Source organism: Quercus lobata, chromosome 1 (genome assembly GCF_001633185.2).
Source record: "Quercus lobata isolate SW786 chromosome 1, ValleyOak3.0 Primary Assembly, whole genome shotgun sequence".
Lineage (NCBI taxonomy): Eukaryota > Viridiplantae > Streptophyta > Magnoliopsida > Fagales > Fagaceae > Quercus > Quercus lobata.
In genome coordinates this window covers 495152-514813 of record NC_044904.1, presented here as the reverse complement: position 1 = coordinate 514813, position 19662 = coordinate 495152, and the positions used below count along the sequence as shown (strand labels likewise).

Below are 19662 nucleotides of genomic sequence, written 5' to 3'. Positions count from 1 at the left end.
TTGCATCAATTGATTGTAAAGCAGGCCAAGCATTCTTGGAAGACTTGATATTTGATAGGTAATCCTTTTTTTTATTTTTATAAATTTGATATGTAATCCTTGTTTTCAAGTTCTCCGGGGCATATATTGAAGTTGCAAACTGACCAAGAAGTAAAGCACTAATAGCAATTTTATGTTGCAAGAACTAATATCAAGGTTTCAAATACAATACAATTATCTTTTCAAACTTCACAAATGACCGAGTTAGAATCAAACCTCCTTAATTGCTAGTCGGTGCTTGAATATAAATTTCAAAGTAATTTATCTTAAATTTACCAAGGATTAGAACATATATAAAGCCTAGAAAAAGAATTTTTTGATAAACAGAAAAAGAACAGAAATAGGCATCATGCAAACTTCCATTAGGACAAGTAGAAGCTTGACCATGTAGATAAAACTTAAGAAATTGCATGCAGAGTTTCCTTATCTCTAGTAGGACGCATTGGAAATTTTACAGAAGAATGAGCAACACTAGTACAGAAGAATAAGCAACAAAAGACTAGTGTGAAGCATTCGATAAGAGAACATGAGTTAGCCAAAATAAATACGAGGTGAACGTGAGTGGAAACTGTAATGAGATGCCATAGAAGAAGCAATCCCTAATAATAAGAGAAATACAACTAATCATGTAAATGACTTTCCGATGTAAAGTAAAAAATACAACAAAATTGTATGTACCATGAGTTGTATAACTGTGTTTGTATACATTACATATACTCATGAACACAAAATCAGCTACAACATGAAAATTTCAACAACTTGATCAACAATTCAATTATACAATAGCAACAACAGAAGAAGGAAAGAAAGAAAGAAAGAAAGAAAAAAAAGATTGACACCATGGATAGGACAAGTTCAGTGGCGTAAAATCCTTTGAAAGACCTCTCTGACTTGTCGTTCCAAGGACCTCCTTGATGGCGGGATAAACTTGGGAGAGCTTCTGCACTTTGTTCCCCAATATCAGCTTCCTTTTCTTCTTTAAGTAGGAAGTGAAGGAAATCAGCCAATTTGGAGAGTAGCCTGATGTATTTCTCATTTTGATGAATCTTCCTCAAGACTGCACAACATGCATGGATAGAAATAGCTTAACATCATTTCAATTTTTCTAACACATATTTTCACAAACATCTTCTGTGCATTTGCAAAATCAACATTAAAATAAAACAAAACAATGAGCTGCTGCCAATTGCCAAACCCAAACCACAATAATAACAACTTCTCATCCCTGTGCAAGCCCAGATTGATTTTCAATGAAGCATTTTAAATTCTGATTTTAAATTTATTTGTTTCCCTACATGATTGATTTAGGAATGGATAATAGTTGAAGCTTAAATTGCGATTAAAAGTACCTAAGCATTTCTAGGTAGTAAAAGGGACAATAATGTCATATGTAGCTAGAATTCTATAAAAATTTGTCGTCCATTTGCAAAGATAACTTAGGGTCTGAATGATTCTTATATTAAAATTGAGGGAAAAAAAAAAAAAAAAAATTAACTGGAAAGAATCAAAAGGACATATAACGATAAAGGTCACAAGTAGTGTGGGTGCAAGGAGAAGCTTGGCCAGAAAACAAAGAAAGGAAGAGCAGAGAGCTAGAGAGTGAGATGAGAGAACCTTAAGAGAGGAGAGGGTCATATCGGAAAGAACTGCCGATGGTGGTGATACTAGCAGCAATGATGGAGATTTGGCCATGGGTGTGCCAGAGAAACATCAAGGGTAAGACTGTAAGAGAGAGAGAGAGAGTGTTTCTTTCTGAAATTTGGGCAAACTGAAGAGTGAAGACTAAAAGAATAGAGAAGGGAAAGGCAAAAGTGAATCACGCGGATCGCCAGGGTGTCTTGTAATTTGTGTCAAATTTATAATCGTTAGATTAAATAGATGGTCTAGATTAATAGAATTGCACACCGTGCAATACTAGGATTCCTCCCTTACTGTAAGGAGCCACCTCTCATGTGAGAGGAGGGAGCATTGCACCCGGAGCACCTAAGTTTTTTCCCTAACTTACGATATAGGAAATTTCCTACAAACACTAGAGTAAAGCTTTTAGTCCTTACCAACTTATTTTTTTAAAGGCAAACTAACACAACGAAAAATAAGCTGTCACTAACAAGCCCAAGTCTTGACATTATTGATTTGAGATCTTTTGATCAATACTATCTATGAGCACTGCATATGGTTCCCACAATGTTTCCTTATTGTATTTTTTTGGATGAATGAGAAACAGCTGACTGAAAAACCAGCGGCATGAGGACTCATCACAAATGGCATTTAGAAGAGCAAATTATCGTCGAGAAGGTTAAGCCGCTCAGATTCTAATAATCACTCAATATACAAAACTATTACTCAAGATGTTGATAACACTGTTTCACAAGTGGATTCTTTTCATGGCACCATCTCCTAAGGCAGCAATTCATCACTTCTGCCCACATCCAAGGTCAGGAATCATATTGAGAGCCTTCATTATAAACGCATACTTGAATGATTCTTCTTGAAGCTTCTCAAATCTGCAACCAAAATAATAATAATAATAATAATAATAATAATAATACAACAATTAAGCTATTAGAGAGTAAGGCATTTGGATTTTGGAAAAATGTAAAATGGCTCTAGAGATTATCCATTGAGAGTTGAAGGAGTTAGCAAAAGCAGACACACAGGACCATTAGCATAACAATTAACAACCTCAAACAGCAAAATAGGCATGCATGAATGGGTTTGAATCCACAACCTCATCCTCCACCTTGCTCTTATAAGGGGAGGAGGTATCATTTGAGCTAGAACTCGTTAGCATAACCGATCCAAACACCATCAGCATCATTGTCATTGTAAATCATTACAAGAACCTTAGAAAAAAATTGGGAATGAACTATTCAAAGAATTTGAGAAAATAACTCCAATCCGCAGATATTAAAAATTTAAAGGAATGTAATCCTATGTTATCACTATCAATAAACAACTATTAAAATTTTGTGAATTTTTTTTTTTTTTTTTTTTTTAATAATTTGCAAGCTGGGTTAATTGTTCAGTTTATCAGTTTTTACTAAGCAATAGCAGATCTTAAAGAAATATAACCCTAACAAAGTACAGTACCAACAATCCTGCCTCAACATAAGATAGCAACCTTAAGGTAGCATTATTAAACGTTTTTATATTTCTTCTTGGTTTAACTAAATATTTTTCTTCCTATCAAAAAAAAAAAAAAAAAAACTAAATATTTTTCTTCTATTACCAATTTTAACCTACCACCTTTCTCAGAAACTTAAGCTGGGAGGAAATAATGAAATTAATTACTTAATCATTATTCCATCACTCCCCTTCACGATTGGGTCCAAACTTCCCATAATAAGTGGGGCCTAACATGTTGACTTTTTTAACTCTTAAATTGTTGGTAGAATGGAAATAAATTAGAACTCAGAACTACCTACTTTGATAGGAAATCATGAATTTAATCACTTAACCGCTATTCTAACAGCCTATAAGCAAAACTTAGATCTCAATAAATAAATAAGAGAGAGAGAGAGAGAGAGAGAGAGAGAGAGAATATATATATTAGAAAAGCAGAAGGGAAATGAAATAGGAATGAAAATGGAACGGAAAATGGCTCAATCGTGGGTGCTTCGACCGCTCTTCAAGGTAGGACAGATCGGATCAAGATACAGGCATTTTGCCATCCTAATGGGGTGGCAAAGACACTAATGGCCTGTTTGGATGGAGGGGGGAATGAGGGGGAGTGGATGGGAGTAGAGTAGTGTTAGCTAAAAATAAGTCAATTTTATGCTAAATATACTCTACTCTACTCTACTCCCCCTTAATCCAAACGGACCATAATGAGAGTAAGAGATGAACGAAGAGGGAAAAGAGGTGGAGAGAGAGAGAGAGTTTTGGAGATGGTAATAAGGCCTGTATAAAAAATTTGAATTATATATAAGTTGAATAGAAGTAGGTGAAAACCAGAAGAAGTGCTACCAAAACCTCCTCTTTTTTTTAAGATAAATAAAAATAACCAGAAGAAGTGTTACCTTCCCGACTTTGAATCATGCCCAGCACCAAATTCACATTTAAACAACAGTAGGTTATCATCCGTCTTCAAATCCCTTAGTTTTGCCACAAACTTAGCAGGTTCTGAATACATTACACGTGGATCTGTCACAATGCACCAGGATTCAGATTGATTGCTAGGAAAAGGAATATATGCATCATATATGAAATTATAACATCCATCTTCATTGTCCATTATGCATGTGGGCCATAATGGTGGATCCGCAACCAGCAACTACTATACAATCTACCCCACCTATGATAATCATCCAAAAGAACATTAATTTGACCAAATTGTATCCAGTAAGTTAGTGTCACAAAGTGTATTGGGTGACCGAGCATCTTGAACGTCTTACCATTTTTGGTACTTGTCAGTAAGGATTAAAACTTAATCATTTTGAAAATTTTGCACTTGCTGTATGATGATTTGCCAAAAATAAAATATATAAGAACCAATTTATAGCAATCTGTGTACTGACAATGAAAAAATTGAAATTCTACACAAAAAGTGAAGCGTTTAATCTTACCATTTAAACCAGCTGTGACAAGAATATTAGGATAATTTTGTGCCTTAACCTGTACAAATATATTTAAAGGTCAGATCAGAAAGAAAATTAAAATCTTCTATAATACAGAATTTGGACATCATGTTTAAATGGAGAAAAATGATGACCAGTCTAGCTTCACGGTTCAGAGAATACTGGTCAACTATATAGTACTCACATTATCAACAGGGGAATATGACTTGATGTAGAAGTAGAACTCTTCCTTTCGCGGGTCTCCCCATTCCTGCAGAAAGAGATAGGAATCAATTAGAATGAAATTGTCTACACAACACTTATGGATAATATAGAAATAGACCTACACGCAAAGTCAATTAAAATCTGAAAGACACAGGGTGAGAAAGCAGACCAGAAGGACCATGAACAATGTACAGAAACTGTAATAGCAAATACAACAGTCTATTCAAAGCATTCCAGTATCTCTAGAGCACATAATGTGGTATAACAATATAACATGGTCCACAAAACTAGAGTAGAGATTTGTCACATGTATGGCATAACCACTGGTATAGAGTCTCATCAAATGGTAAATGCATGGATGTATTCATATGGTATCCATGTTTATATTTGCAGGAATTAAACAAAGTAGAAAACTAAACAATATTCACTATCACCCAAAATCTAAACATTTTCAAAGGTTGACATAGCAATAAACTCAGAATCTCACAAGAGAAAGAAATATACCTCCCACTCTGAAGTAGTAAGGGGGATAGTTGGATCCAGCATTGTAGTCAACACGTCTACAAAAGGTACTTCAGCAACAGCAGCCTTGAACAAATCAGGCCTCATGTTAAGGACAGCTCCAATGAGCAATCCACCAGCACTTCCTCCACAAATGCACAATTTTTCCTTTGAGCTGTACTTGCTTTCTGTTAAGTACTCAGCACAAGCAATAAAATCAGTTAAAGTATTTTTTTTCTTAAACAACTTTCCATTCTCATACCACTGCCTCCCCATTTCACCCCCTCCACGGATATGAGCTATTGCATAAACAAAACCCCGATCTAACAAAGACAGGCATGATACGTTGAAACAGGGATCTATGCATATCTGTTCAGAAGAAGTGGTTCTGGATTACTGAGAGATTTTATGTGAAACAATTGAGTGCAATTGGAAAACAAGAGAAACCAATGGAAGGATATTGCATCCAGACCAATTTGCATGCACATAACTAAAATGATCAGTCCAATTGATAAACATATCAGCATGAAACAAAATTATAAAAAATAATGGTCAAGTACATAATGCAGACTTCTTAAAGTATCAACTGACTGGTGCATTATTTCCCCTGATTGGGAAGCAGTGACCTATACACACACGCATGCACACACACACACACAATGTTCAAAAACAACTTTGATCTACCCCCCAGTGGCTATAGTCGTGGAATGGGATAGGTCCTAAATTCAAACCTTCAAGGGGTAGGACTAAGGTTAGGCTATAGCCTGCAGGCCCTTTACTGTCTAGACATCTTAGGCATTGGTTCTTCAGTGGGAAAAGGAACTACTCTCATCATGCCCAAGTGGGGTTCTCACAGCTGGAAGCTCCATTTCACCATTTTTATGTAGCAAAAAAAACTACTTTGATCTTTGAAAATCATATTTTGTTAAAATATTACATAAAAGGAATCAGTAGCCTTTTTTCCATAATCACTATGGTACCAAAAGCATATAAATCCCCGATAATGCCAATATTTACAATTTAATGATGAAATCTTTTATTACCTCATAAGAACCATAGCCATCAAGTAGCAATGGATCTGACCCATCAAGTTTCACTAGATCCTTGTGATAAACAATTGAAATAGGAATCTGAGTACCATCTTGAGCATTTGCCCATTTTCTTTCAGTAACATAATTTGATGCATCAAAACCCCCCAACACCTGAGCAAGATAGAGAAGAAAATTAAATGAATAATGGCATAAAAAATTTAGCATAATTCAAAAACTTATATACGGCATTAAGGAAAAGGAATTAATTAAACATCAGAAAAGTAGCTATGAAGCATAAATGAAGATACTGTGCACAAATTTCCCTTTTGTTTCTTTATTTCACAAGCAAAGAATTCAATCAGCATAGATATCCAATCCATTACTTAAATATATTTTCTACATAATTATAGAAACTCTTTGTGTGGAAGATTGCCCCTCTTTGTTTAATGTGAACAATATGGAAGGAGAGGAATAACCAAACCTTTAATGACAAGGAGGTCAACTATTCTAGAATTGAAACCTGGTTTCTTAAGAGAATTGTTTGAGTGATCCCACATCATAGGCACTAATGACTCAAATTCTGTTTCAGATTTTATTGATTCACTGTGTCTTTGTACCCAATGTTGGTATTTTGTACCTTTTAGGAGTATTTTATGTGCACTCCCAGTGTGCATAAAAATTTCCATTTTTCTCAATTAAAATTTATTACTTACCAAAAAAAACAGCCCAAACCATTTGATCCAACTACTTTTTTTTTTTATTACTTGAACTCTGCATACTTGTGATACAAGCTATTTTCCCAACCAACAGAAAATAAAATCAAACCCTCTCAAATTTCAGTCTAGATCAATCTAAACTTCAAATGTATAAACAAAAACAGCTTGGGGGCAGGGGGTTGGGGGGGGGGGGGTGGGAATATACACAGACTTCAACGCTCTCAAATCAGAATTGTGTGTGTACTTCTCAAAAAAAATATATTGTGTATGTCCCAGTCTTCAAGATTCTTCAATCCCATAAAGTCAGAAAATCCATGTGATTGTTTTAGCTAGTTTTGAACAGGAAGTATATTTTGACATTTTTGGAAATTACAGAGCAGGATTTGTTACTAAAAGAGATAGGAAATTGAAATGTATTGATTAATATTGTATTGGTAACTGGCATTGTGAGCTTGGCTTCCTTGGTTAACTCCACATTTTCTTGATCTCTTTCCACAAATATTAAAACACTACTTTAAAAAACCCATCAGCAAAGTCTGTGTATCCTCATTTAATAAGCTTTTTCAAGAATAATTTCACTGATTTAATATATGTTTTTTCTACCATCCCACGCATTTGAGGATTCTTGGATTAATAAAATGAGCAAGCATGTACATCATGAAGTCAAATCACACACACACAGAAGTATTCAAATTTGCAATTCAATGTTAGTATGTTCCAACTTAATTTATAATTGCAACACAGGAAAATGAATGCCCGCACGCATATGCACACACACACACACACACACACACACACACACACACACACACACACACACACACACACACACACACATATCCATAGACAAATCATACTCATAGAAAAGATCAGAAAAAACAAATATAACAACTATTTTGAGCATGCAAATCAGAAGTCAATGCAGAACACAATAATTTGGTTATATAACTTACTGTTTTGATCTTCTTCAAGACAGAAATGCCTGTCTTCATATCATAATCATACACTGAGTGAGGAGTCTTCATTGAGCTATAGTCAAGTCATAAAATGCTGGAAGTAAATTGCGACTCTGATGGTTCCACTGAGTATATAGGATCCACAAACTCAACTGTATGACCACCTTGAAGGCTCTTAAGCGGTTCTTCAACATCCGGAAGGCCATAAATAGTTACTTTTGGTAGGCCCTTCTCGCGCTCATATACAACAATATGATCGTTAAAGAGTTGTATATCCTGAATTTTTACACTGGACAAAATTCAAATTTAATAAGCTTTTATTTAGACCATGGAACCTCATGCCCTCCAAGAGTGTTGAGGGAACAGTAGCTACAAAAGATATATTACATTCCATGCAAAATTTTCTAAAATGGATACAGTGATACACAACAAATAAGTTCACAAAATGATAAATTTGCACAAACATCTGTGTAAGCTGTTGCATCATGGTATGTTACGATTGGATTATTACCTTTCCCTGTGTGGAAGAAGAAGTGTAGTTTCAGATGTATTATCCAGAGGACAAGCTATAACTTCAGAATTAAAAAACTCATTAGTCCTCTTGATAAAAAAATGATTCCCACGATGGCTGACTGAGGTGTCAATGCCGTCTACACGAGGTGTGAGAACTTGAAGTCCATCTTCAGGCTTTGAAACATCAAGATAAAAGTTGAAGCTTGTATTTTTACTTTCAGAAGCAACAAACAAAAACTTCTTGCTCTCAGAAGCTTGAAGATCAAGAGAAAAGGTATCATCTTTTTCGTGATAAAGACAGGTATCACTTGATTGCTCCTCTCCCAATTTATGTAACCATGCCTGTGAGCAATAGAAACAGACCAATACCCATAACAAAGGAACAAAGACCAAGAATGAGTGTGCGAATTCCAAATTCTGAGCTATAGTTATCTAATTCAAGACATATTGTTAATTTGGGGTTTTTTTTTTTTTTTTTTTTTTTTTTTTTGAATAATTGGTAAGTCACACACAACACCCCCAGTGGATACTTATCATATTCTTATATAGTAGAGATATATATGTTATTGGGAAAACATATGCTATTCAATAATTTTGTAATAGAGGAAATTAAGAAGTTGAAGTAGAACCTTGTGAGGGCGGAGAGTTTGATCCATGGTCATGTAAACAAAAGCCCCATCACCATTAGTAGCCCATTCAAGAGAGGCAGTGACACCAACAAGAGGTTTATCCACAAGAGCTCCAGTGTGAGCATCAATGACATAAATAGTATAAATCTCATCTCCTTTAGTATCCTCAGCATAAGCCACCAACTTGTGATTGGGACTAACCTCAAACGCAGCAATGCTATTAAAAAGGTGAGATTGAGCCTTAACATTCTCGTCCAAGATAATATGTTGTTCGTTGTGAGGAGCATCGGGCATGGGCATGGTGTCGTGCACAGAAGGTGGGGCGTCCGGATTGGGTACAGCACGCCTACAGTATTGAACATACTCCTTGCCCTCAAGAGTCCTATGGTAGTAATAGTAAGCTCCTCTGCGTACAGGCGCAGACACATCGTCCTCTTTGATCCGCCCTCTTATTTCGGCATACAGATCATCTTCAAACTTTTTGGTATCTGTAACATATAATGAGAATTAGTATTTGATATTAGCAGAGAGAACTAGTAGGATGAAGGAAAGTGAAGTAGTACCGGACATGTCATGATGGAATGGGTGTAATGGTTCTCTTGTTTGAGGTAGGAGAGAACCCCAACATTTCCATCAACTGACTCACTTTCTTCGCCATGGGAGGGTTGCCCTTTCCCGTCGTCATCTTCCACCCTGATGAGATCCAACTCAGATAACAACAGAACAGAACAGAACGTGGCTCTCCTCTCTCTCTCCTTGCACTCAACACTCAGGAGCTTACAGACATCATAGTCATAGTCATACAACAAGACAAAGTACAGTGTCCACGGTTGACAAGGTCCGTATTTCCATAATTGGACACCCAACATATCTAAATATGAATGTGCCGGCTCTCTAATTATTTGCCTAATTCTTTATTTATTTATTTTTTCCTAATATAAAGTATAAACTATATTGAAAGGAAATTCATTGTTTACTGGCAATAATAAAATGCAACCATCTTGGACTTTCTCATATATTCGAGAGAGCACTCGCAATCAAGAATGAGTGATCAATTAACAATAACATAGACTTACCTCACATATAGTTTGGTTGGTATTTCAAGAGCACAAAATCAACTTTGAAGATGCACATCATCAACTGATGATACAGGGACCTCCATGAGACTGAGATTAAACTAGACTCAAATGTCTTTATAGCATCACTTCTTCAACTAGTAGCTATTACTTTGATCACAGCAAAATATATATGCCTATTTGGTAGAGAAGTTTAAGTAATATAGTTTACATTTTTCTGAAATATGTGTTGATAAAAAAGTGTGTTTAAATATGTGTAATGTTGTTTAAAAACTGAAAACATGTTACGAAGATACTCTACCAAACAGCCCATAAGATCTTCAACAAATTGATTCCCTCCATCAACTAACTCTCTTGTATGTTGGTATATTAGCTTCCAATCTATTTATCTACCAAAAACCTAGCGCTGGACCCTCTGTCGACAACCCATTTATGCCCATTCTAACTGCCCCCACCTCGATTGGGGGACAATAGAGAGTAGTAGGGTCCATTGAAATCTTTGGAAATTATAGTTTTTACCCAAATAGCCTATCTTTCCAACTTGACTAACAGCATATTCCTAGGCCTAGGCATAGGCCTAGCCAAGTACCATATATGATTTATGTAGAATTTCTAACCAATGCAACCCAAAAGAAAAAAGAAAAAAAAAAAAAATATATATATATATATATATATATATATATTCAACCTTCGGTATCACAGATAATATATCTCATAACTCATCTTTCAACTTTTTCCAAGACCCAAGTTTTATTAATATTCTATGGGCAAGCGGAGAGATTTAAGATTTGGCAAAATTAATGCATGGATTAATGTACTGCAGTACTAGATCCCTATTATTTATTTTGGAACTAAACCTGTACTTCCAGTTCCGGACCATGAGAATAATAGTAATAATAAGAAACAAAGCAAGAAGTGCAAAAGTTAAATACAGTACTTAAGTATTGTTCCTCTCTTAAAATTTTATTATGTGACTTTTTTCTCATGAATGAAAGTGTATTTTTTAAGTTAAATTGTCACATAACAAAATCTTAAAAGGAAAACCTAATAAACAGCACCTAAAGTATTGTAGATAAGTTTTGCCCAAGCAAGGATATGGGGAATGCCTTTAACCAAAAATGCCAGATGTACCCGTGGGGGCGGGGGGACACACTATAATTTTCTAAGCATTGTACTACGCAAGGCCCATAAAATTCATGATCAGATCCTTCCAACAAATTTTACAATTCAGTTAGGTCATGATGTAAAACACATATCTTCATTGAAATTTCATTACAACTATTTCTTTGAAGTGCAAGAAAGCAGTTTAGTAGGTTTCTCTAATCTTTCCCGATCCTAGGACAGATTTGAAGTTTCAAAGATATTTTAGATCAAATTTAGTAAGGGTTACATTATAAAACCTGAAAGAAATTAGATTTTAGATCTTTGGCATCCATCCCAATCATAACTGTGATATAGTTTACACATGGGCCTAGTCTTGAACTAAACATCAGTCTCACCCTTCACCAAAATATTATAGGGAAGGGAGTCATTTCATTTGAGAGAGAGAGAGAGAGAGAAACCACAACAAAATAACATATGATGAAAATTCCCATTTCATAGATGCATCAGGTGTAATAAATTTCTTTACCCCCTTTCACTCTGGCATGTTTTTCTCCTGATACTTCCTGCCCCACATTGGAACCAACTTATCTAGGAAACAGGTTATGCACAAAAACCAGTCTGGAAGTCCAAATGCGCGCTAAAATACATGGCATAAAAATAAGATGCTAGTTAAAATTACCTAAGCCACAATAACAGCCTAATACATAGCACAAGCATCCAAGAGCAGGATGGATCAGAAACTTCCTGGAATGAGGACATTAACTGATAAATAATGGATGGAGTTACAATTAGCAACCTAATACACAGCTCACAAATATTAAAGCAACTTGGCCAGATGCAAACATCAACATATTCAGGGCTTCCTCAGAATGGCACTCTCAAGTTTCAACATCAAATCACAATTCTTCAATTGGTTTACACGTAATGCAGGCAAATAACTCTCCGTGATCATAAGAAATATGGGACTCCTGTCCTTGGCCCTCTCATCTGGTTGTTCTCCTCTGTTTCAGTGAAAAACTTGACTTCTCTCTCCTGTTTCAAATGGCAGAAATGAGCATCCACCAACATGGTTTAACATAATAACGATTCCTCACAATAAGTTAAAATCTAGGAAATTCCTGTTTAGAATGGCACAAGCTGACAAACACTAGATTCAGCTTTAGTCATTCCCTAAAAATTCCATTCCTTAAAAATAATTTTTTTTTCTTCCTTTTTTTAAGATGCAATGCTTGGAAACAGCTCATGCCAATGTAAGCAGGAGCCCAAGTCATGACCCTAACGATGAGAGTACTAGTCAAATTGCAATAGATTTTCATGCATGGTCAATATAAAAATGTTCATAAAATCTTAAAATGTATTATCAGAATTACTAATCAAGAACAGCAGTGACAAACATCAACCTCCATCCGCTCCACCAACAAAGTATTACAGAATAATATTTGCTAATAACCAATAGTTGTCTTCCAAGAAACATTTTTCCATATTTTTCAGTGAAATAAAATTTGGTCCGAAACAGTGACTTTTTTTTAAAAAACTAATAACATAAAAGAATATTATTGGCAACTACTATTGACTCCCCCCATCCCTATTTCTTGGTCCTCTATTCTATTTTGGGACATCCAAAATATAATCATTTTTGAAAAGTCAATGGATACACTTTTATAAACATTCCTAAAGTGCCCTTAAAAAGGAGAATATAATAAATGATATTCCTAAAAAGTTAAATTTTTTCTAAAAAAGACAAGAAAAAGGAATAGGGTAGTATTTTATTTTATACACATAAAAAAAATATATTTACAGACACATTGTCCAGAATGAATATACTATACATGAGTAAATGAAACCAAAGGAAGACAAATATATGGAACCTAAGATGCAAACTAAGTCGATACATGATCCAATATGATGAACCGTCAAAATAATAATCATCATTTTGGCTGGCTATCAAGTCCACGAATATCAAACAAAAAGAGAGAGAAACTGCAAGAGAACAACAAAACTTAAGAGGTAAAAAAATCCCCAATTTGACGTTGCCATCACTCCTACCCCAACCTGAAATCTTCACTTCTACCAACCATACTGCTGCTATAACCTCATTCTCCCCACACCACCACCCCCCCCCCCCCCCCCCCCCCCCCCCACTCCCAAAATTTTTTTTTGATAAATGAGTTCATAATGCCCCTTCTCAAAAAATGACTAATGTTAAGAGGTTTCTCTTTCTCAGAAAACTACTAAATTCGTTCATGATTATTTTGGACAATCCTGGGGAAGGAGACAGGCAACCATGGATGCCAATGTTAGGAACTGCAGCAACAAGGGGCAAAAGATCAATACCAACAATAAGGGCAGTCAATAATATCGCCTATGTATCTTCTCCAATCTTGTAAAAGTCAGTGTCTACGCCGCACAAAAAAAATGGTGTCCTCTCTCTCCCGTCCTCCCTCCCCTTAATTCAGTCATGAAAATGGTCAATCATGGATGCAGTGTCTTTTTCCCCCTCCTCTCTTTGTAATGGTAACATTTGAATCAAACACCTATTGCATCACCACCCCACACCCAGGGCTAAAGAAAATAATAAACTATGCCTAACATGATGACAGAAGGATTCCATATACCATTGTATCAGATATATCATGCAAGTCTGAATCTGAACATTCACCTTTATCATGAACACATAACATAAGGAATAGAGTAAGTTCATAATATCTCACCATATTCTCATTGAAGCTCAATATAGAAGCCACATTCCCACAACGATAACAGTAATTTGGTGCAGACCACACCTGCAAATTTCCAGAAACAATCTACTTAATCAACCTTTTTTTTTTTTTTTTGATAGGTAAGACTCAATCAACCTATAAATAATTAAGCAGCAAAACTAAAATAAAAAGTAGAGTCTCACAGTTACTAAGCCTTTATCTTGAAACATGTACTTAAGGCCTTCTTGTACAAGTTGGTGTGCTCGACAAACCAGATCCAGATTGTTTATGTGATTGAACTGCACAAGAGCAAAAATTCTTAAGTTGGAGAACAAACTATCCTGTTAAAGTTGAGTATTGAGAGCATGTCATATTACCTCTGAAGTGACCCTGGACCCAAAGAGCCAACCTGCTCCACGTGGACTGACTGCCCATGTTTCAATATCTTCAGGATCACTCCACATGAGATCACAAAATGGCCCCTCATGTGGAATTTCACAATTTCGTTCTATTAACCTTATCTGCAAAAGGAAGTAGTTTGAATAATATTCAATCCATACAACTGCACAATTCCTGCATCCTAAGCAATCCAAATATATGAACCACAAAAGTAACAGAATTTTTATCCATCTTCGTGCATGCACCAAAGAAGGAGAAAGAAAAACCATCAGGTGCAGAATTTTAGCGATCATACTTATTTCATATGTATATAGAGAAACAGAGCAACAGAACTTCCTTAAAATGGTTTTTTTTTTTTAATAAAGGTAAATAGTGAGGAGGGGGGGAGGAGGGATTTGAACCACAAACATCAAGCACCACAAACAGTGCAGTACCACTAGACTATCACTTGAACCCCTCCACCAAAGGAAAAAGTTAACCTTGAAATTGGTTTGAAAGAAAATTCCTCCATCCGACTACATGGTGATTCATAAAACCATCCACGTGACTTGTTTAAATAATAAATAGAAAACACAACTACTTCGACTGATTATTAGTAAAACTATTCAGGAAAATGAGATTGATACCGTTGATTGATTTTCACAGAAATCATTCAGTACATAAAAATGTTATATAGTATAAATTAGCCCATGCATTACTAGCGACATAAAATGCATATAAATATTGATATTTTTTAATATAATTCAGATGACCAACAGCTAAAGAGCGGAAAAAACCTGATCAATTGTTCGAATGTCAGGAGAAAGACCACCATGGACACAAAGCACCTGGACAACAAAAGCAAACAAACACATTAAATTCCAAAAGTGGAGATGCAATTATAAAAGTTGTTAAGTGATTTAACATTTTATATCAATTACATTAGATGTAACCTAAATATAGATAGAGAGACAAACAGAGAAAAAGAAGAGAGAGATTTACAGTTCCATCAATAATTGCTGAGAGCGTTAGATAGTCAAAAACATCTGTACAATACCGCCATGCATTAGCATTTCCATACTTCCTCTGGCACTCATCATAAAAACCATATACCTAGCAAAGTCAGAAATTTCACATCAACATATATCAGAACCACAATCCTTTCTTCTTTTTTAACAAGCATATCATACCAAAAATCTGACTTGTGGCAAATGCAAGATGCCCTTCTTGCAACAATGCAATCTTGAGAAGGGAATTCAAGAACATTTTAAATATAGCAACTTTTGATAGCTTAAGCTTTACAAAACTCAATCATAACAAAATTTTAAAAACTTTGTTGAATACAAGTACTTTATTTTATTTGATAAGTAGTGAACCCAAGTGTTTTATTAACAAATATCTGCTACTTAAAATACTTGGTGAATCCAATTATTTTATTAACAAATACTCACCACTTAATTTTTTTATTAATTCCAAATATCCGCTAGTGAATGAATCTCTCAACTACAAGTATTTCACATTTCCTGTTGTGATTGCCACTGATTTTTTTTTAAGTAATTGCCACTATGAATATATTACAAACTACAATATTTAGAACAAAACTAGAAATTTCTATTCAAGATATCAATATTGATTACCAACCAAAAACATTTCCCTGAAAACCAAACCAATCTTGTCGACAAAACTGAAAAGGTAAAAACTGCATATTGTACTAATCTCTTATGTATCAAATTGGTTCACACCACACATAGAACAATAATAAATATAAAGGTATCAATGAGATGGTGAGGGATTCTGCATTTAGTTTTACAGTCTTTTGTACACAATGTAAAATTATATCAACATATGAAAGAAATATACAAAGGGTACAAAATCAGTATATCAGCAGTATACCCTAAGTATCACTGACAAGTTTTACAATCTTATTATTTTCCCTAAAAGAAATATACAAGAAAAGGAAAGAAACCATCAATCTATTTAATTTGTATGCCATCTGAATTCCAACCAAAACAAGAAAAAGATAGCTTTTAATTTAGAATCCTATAAAACTCTAATAACCAAAATCTTTTATTATGACAGAAAATATAAAAAATTTACTTGCCACAAACCATAAAACCAATCAAATGTATTCCAAAATCACTTTTATTTATATAGGTAAATAGGGGGAGGAGACTGGTGGGGTTCAAACTTCAAACCCCAGTGCCCAGGCACCACAAGAGGTGCTAGAACCACTGGGATACTCCTCAAACCCCCAAAATAACATCAAACTGAGAGAAGAAGGAATAAAAATAAATGTTAGGATACATGACTAAGTTAGCAAAAATAAAATCACCTTATTGTTTTCCTCTATCCCCAATTTAGAGGAGCATCTTTGTCTAATGCTCAAATGCCATTTCAATACAGAACTATACAGATCACTCTGAAGAGTCTAAAAATAATTGACTTTTGACTCACTTCAGCAACTCAAATGACACAACTGACAATTAAAATATGACAGAAGAGCACACCTGGGTTAGTTGCCTGCTTTCATGGTTTCCACGCAAAAGGGTAATATTTGCTGGGTATCTATGAGCAAACAGAAGCGCACCAAAAAGAACAACAGCAAAATTAGCTTTTTTATAAATGGATAAACATCTAATAACAAATGAGGTCAAACAGAAAGGTATTAAAAGCAAATGCACACACACCATTCATAATATTAACAGGTTTGAACCTTTAGGGAGCCCAGACATAAATCAATGTGAGATTTCACAACCAAAAAAGGTCACCATTACATAGATAAATGCAACCAACAAAAGAATAACACTCTCAAATTTAGTGCTGATCCTTAAGGCCCAACCATACTACAATCTGTCAGGAGAAGTTTACCACAACACCAAATAAAGTTAAAGATATACAAAAAATAAACACCTAAAGAGTAAAATGTGTGTGTGTGTGTGTGTATATATATATATATATATATATAGAACAACCATCATCCAAATATTCTGCATGAGTACTTACTATCTTCCTGCCATATTGGCAAAAAAAAATCTACAATTTATCAAAAACCAAATTTAGTACTTCCTATCCCTCTTAAGCCTGAACAGCACAACAATTGATAGGTGCATTGATCCATTAAACATAAATCATTGTGCTAAACATGTACTTAACAAACTAGCCTTCAATAAGGGTGATTATCTGAAAGTTGTAATATTTCATTTGAAAGAAGAAGATACACATATGTATGCATACATCCTACTCATAGTAACCTTTTTTGGTTAATTAACTCCTTTAAACTTCTTTCTTCGAGGGACGGGGGGGAGAACAAGAACTTCAAAGTCCTTTTCTTCTCACTGGCATATGATTTAGTATTTGGCCAATTTACTACCAGCCAAAACTGAAATCAATTGTACACCATATATTCTAGTTTTGTTGGGAGGGCCAACAGAGAGGGTAACTGCCCTCATGAAGTACAAAAGAACAAGACTAAGGGAAGTGATATGACTAAAGAATATGGTTTACATATAATATAACACAGTGTATAGGGGGTAAATAAGGTCACTGACAAACTCAAGCATGCCTATAGAAACACACCTAGCTTTAAGCAGCAAAAGGATAGTGAAAACTTCAAGACTATTGTAACCTCGATCAACAAAATCCCCCTGCCAAGAATTCAGAAACATTAAGCACCCCATCATACTAGCAAATGATATCAGATAGTGCAATAACATGTCAGAACATTTTCTAACAAAAGGTGTAAATCATACCATAAATATATAATTTGTTTCTGGTACATGACCTCCTGTCTGGAAAAGTTTCATTAGATCATGAAACTGGCCATGAATATCACCACAAACAGTGACCGGGCTATTGACGGGCTGCACATTGGACTCCTCAATAAGGATCTCTTTTACCTGTGATAATTACGCAATAGCGAATAAGAAAACACCAACTATAAACCACTTTCAAGAAGGAGGAAAAAAAAGGGTAACATCTAAAATAATTTGTGAAAGAATGCATGTCTTCATTAATAAGATGGCAACTTCGTTTTATAAAAAGCATTGACAACTACAATGTCATTAAATAGAATATTTATGGCCAAATAAACATACACAATTGAAAGAATCTTGTTGCTTGACATTCACTAGATAGATTTCAAGTAGAATATAATTCCACAAAAGAAGCAACAACAATTGTGCATTAGTCTCAAATTTTGGGGTCAACTATGAATCATAAACAGACAAATCAGAGTGAACTACATATATTCTTTTCCACCATCCTATCCTATTCAAATTCATACTATTCTAAAGATCTTGACAAAAAAATCAACATAAACTGTCACTGATGAAGCAAGCTGCTTGCTTACAGGGATGTCTTCTTGCACATTTTAGTAGGGAAAGCAACAGATTTGCTTAATAGGAGGAATTCTTTGCTACCCACCTTGTTTACCATGGAGTCAGTCTACCATTATTTTGGACCAATATTTGTCAACTTGCGCAAGACAGCAATCAAGAAATCAACAAAGTGGGAATCAACAGTTTCATTATAAAACCAAAAATCCAACACAAAGATTGAGATATACTTCATATTTTTCACATCTATAACATAAGATGCAGCCACATCTTGTAAATTAGCAGGATGGATGTCAAGCATTCAAGGGTCATAGTTAGAATCTTGGATTCACATTCTACCTGCTACCTATCATTGAGATAGAGCTCTAGAATGCCAATGAACTCTCACTTGAATCCCTAGAAAGAGGGTGAGGTCGTGGCTTCAAGATGCATTGGGTGCCGCCTATGTAATTTACGAATATAAAATAAAGAAAAAGAAGACAGAATAGCGCATGGGCGATATTGCCTACTGTTTACAAATTACAAATGATTGAGTAGATTCCATAAACAAACGAAGTTGGATGCTTCACACAAGGTCTTGCAATACGAGTTTGTGAGACGGACAGATTCCTTTAAGGCCAAAGTGAAGTAACAGAGAACATAAATAAACCCTAATAATACGAAAATACAAACAAAATATATATATATACGTATAAGGAAAGAGAGATCGATATAAATAGTCAATAAAATAAAACCCTAGAATTGGGAAAAATGGAGGAAATACGGACGTATTCGCAGAGGAGTTGAAGCTCATCTTCGAGGAGATGCTGACCGTCTTTCACCTTCGAGATCCACTGGTCCAAATCCATCTCCGATTATCTCCACTTCTTCTTCTTCTTCGTCTTCGTCTTCTTCTGTCTCTCTCT

General features: G+C 35.0%; 1 protein-coding gene and 1 pseudogene across 1 annotated transcript; both read right to left on the bottom strand.

The window, feature by feature from the left end:
• Positions 1-2239: 2239 nt before the first annotated feature.
• LOC115968778 lies at positions 2240-10015 on the bottom strand (annotated as a pseudogene).
• Positions 10016-11814: 1799 nt separating this feature from the next.
• LOC115968864 (phytochrome-associated serine/threonine-protein phosphatase) lies at positions 11815-19656 on the bottom strand. The gene is made up of 10 exons (XM_031088424.1): positions 19525-19656; positions 18173-18319; positions 18000-18067; positions 16931-16988; positions 15426-15536; positions 15221-15271; positions 14423-14566; positions 14249-14344; positions 14058-14129; positions 11815-12378 (listed from the first exon to the last, which is right to left on the bottom strand). The coding sequence occupies exons 1-10, from the start codon at positions 19603-19605 to the stop codon at positions 12295-12297; spliced, it is 912 nt and encodes a 303-aa protein (XP_030944284.1). The 5' UTR covers positions 19606-19656; the 3' UTR covers positions 11815-12294.
• Between the last annotated feature and the right edge of the window lie 6 nt (positions 19657-19662).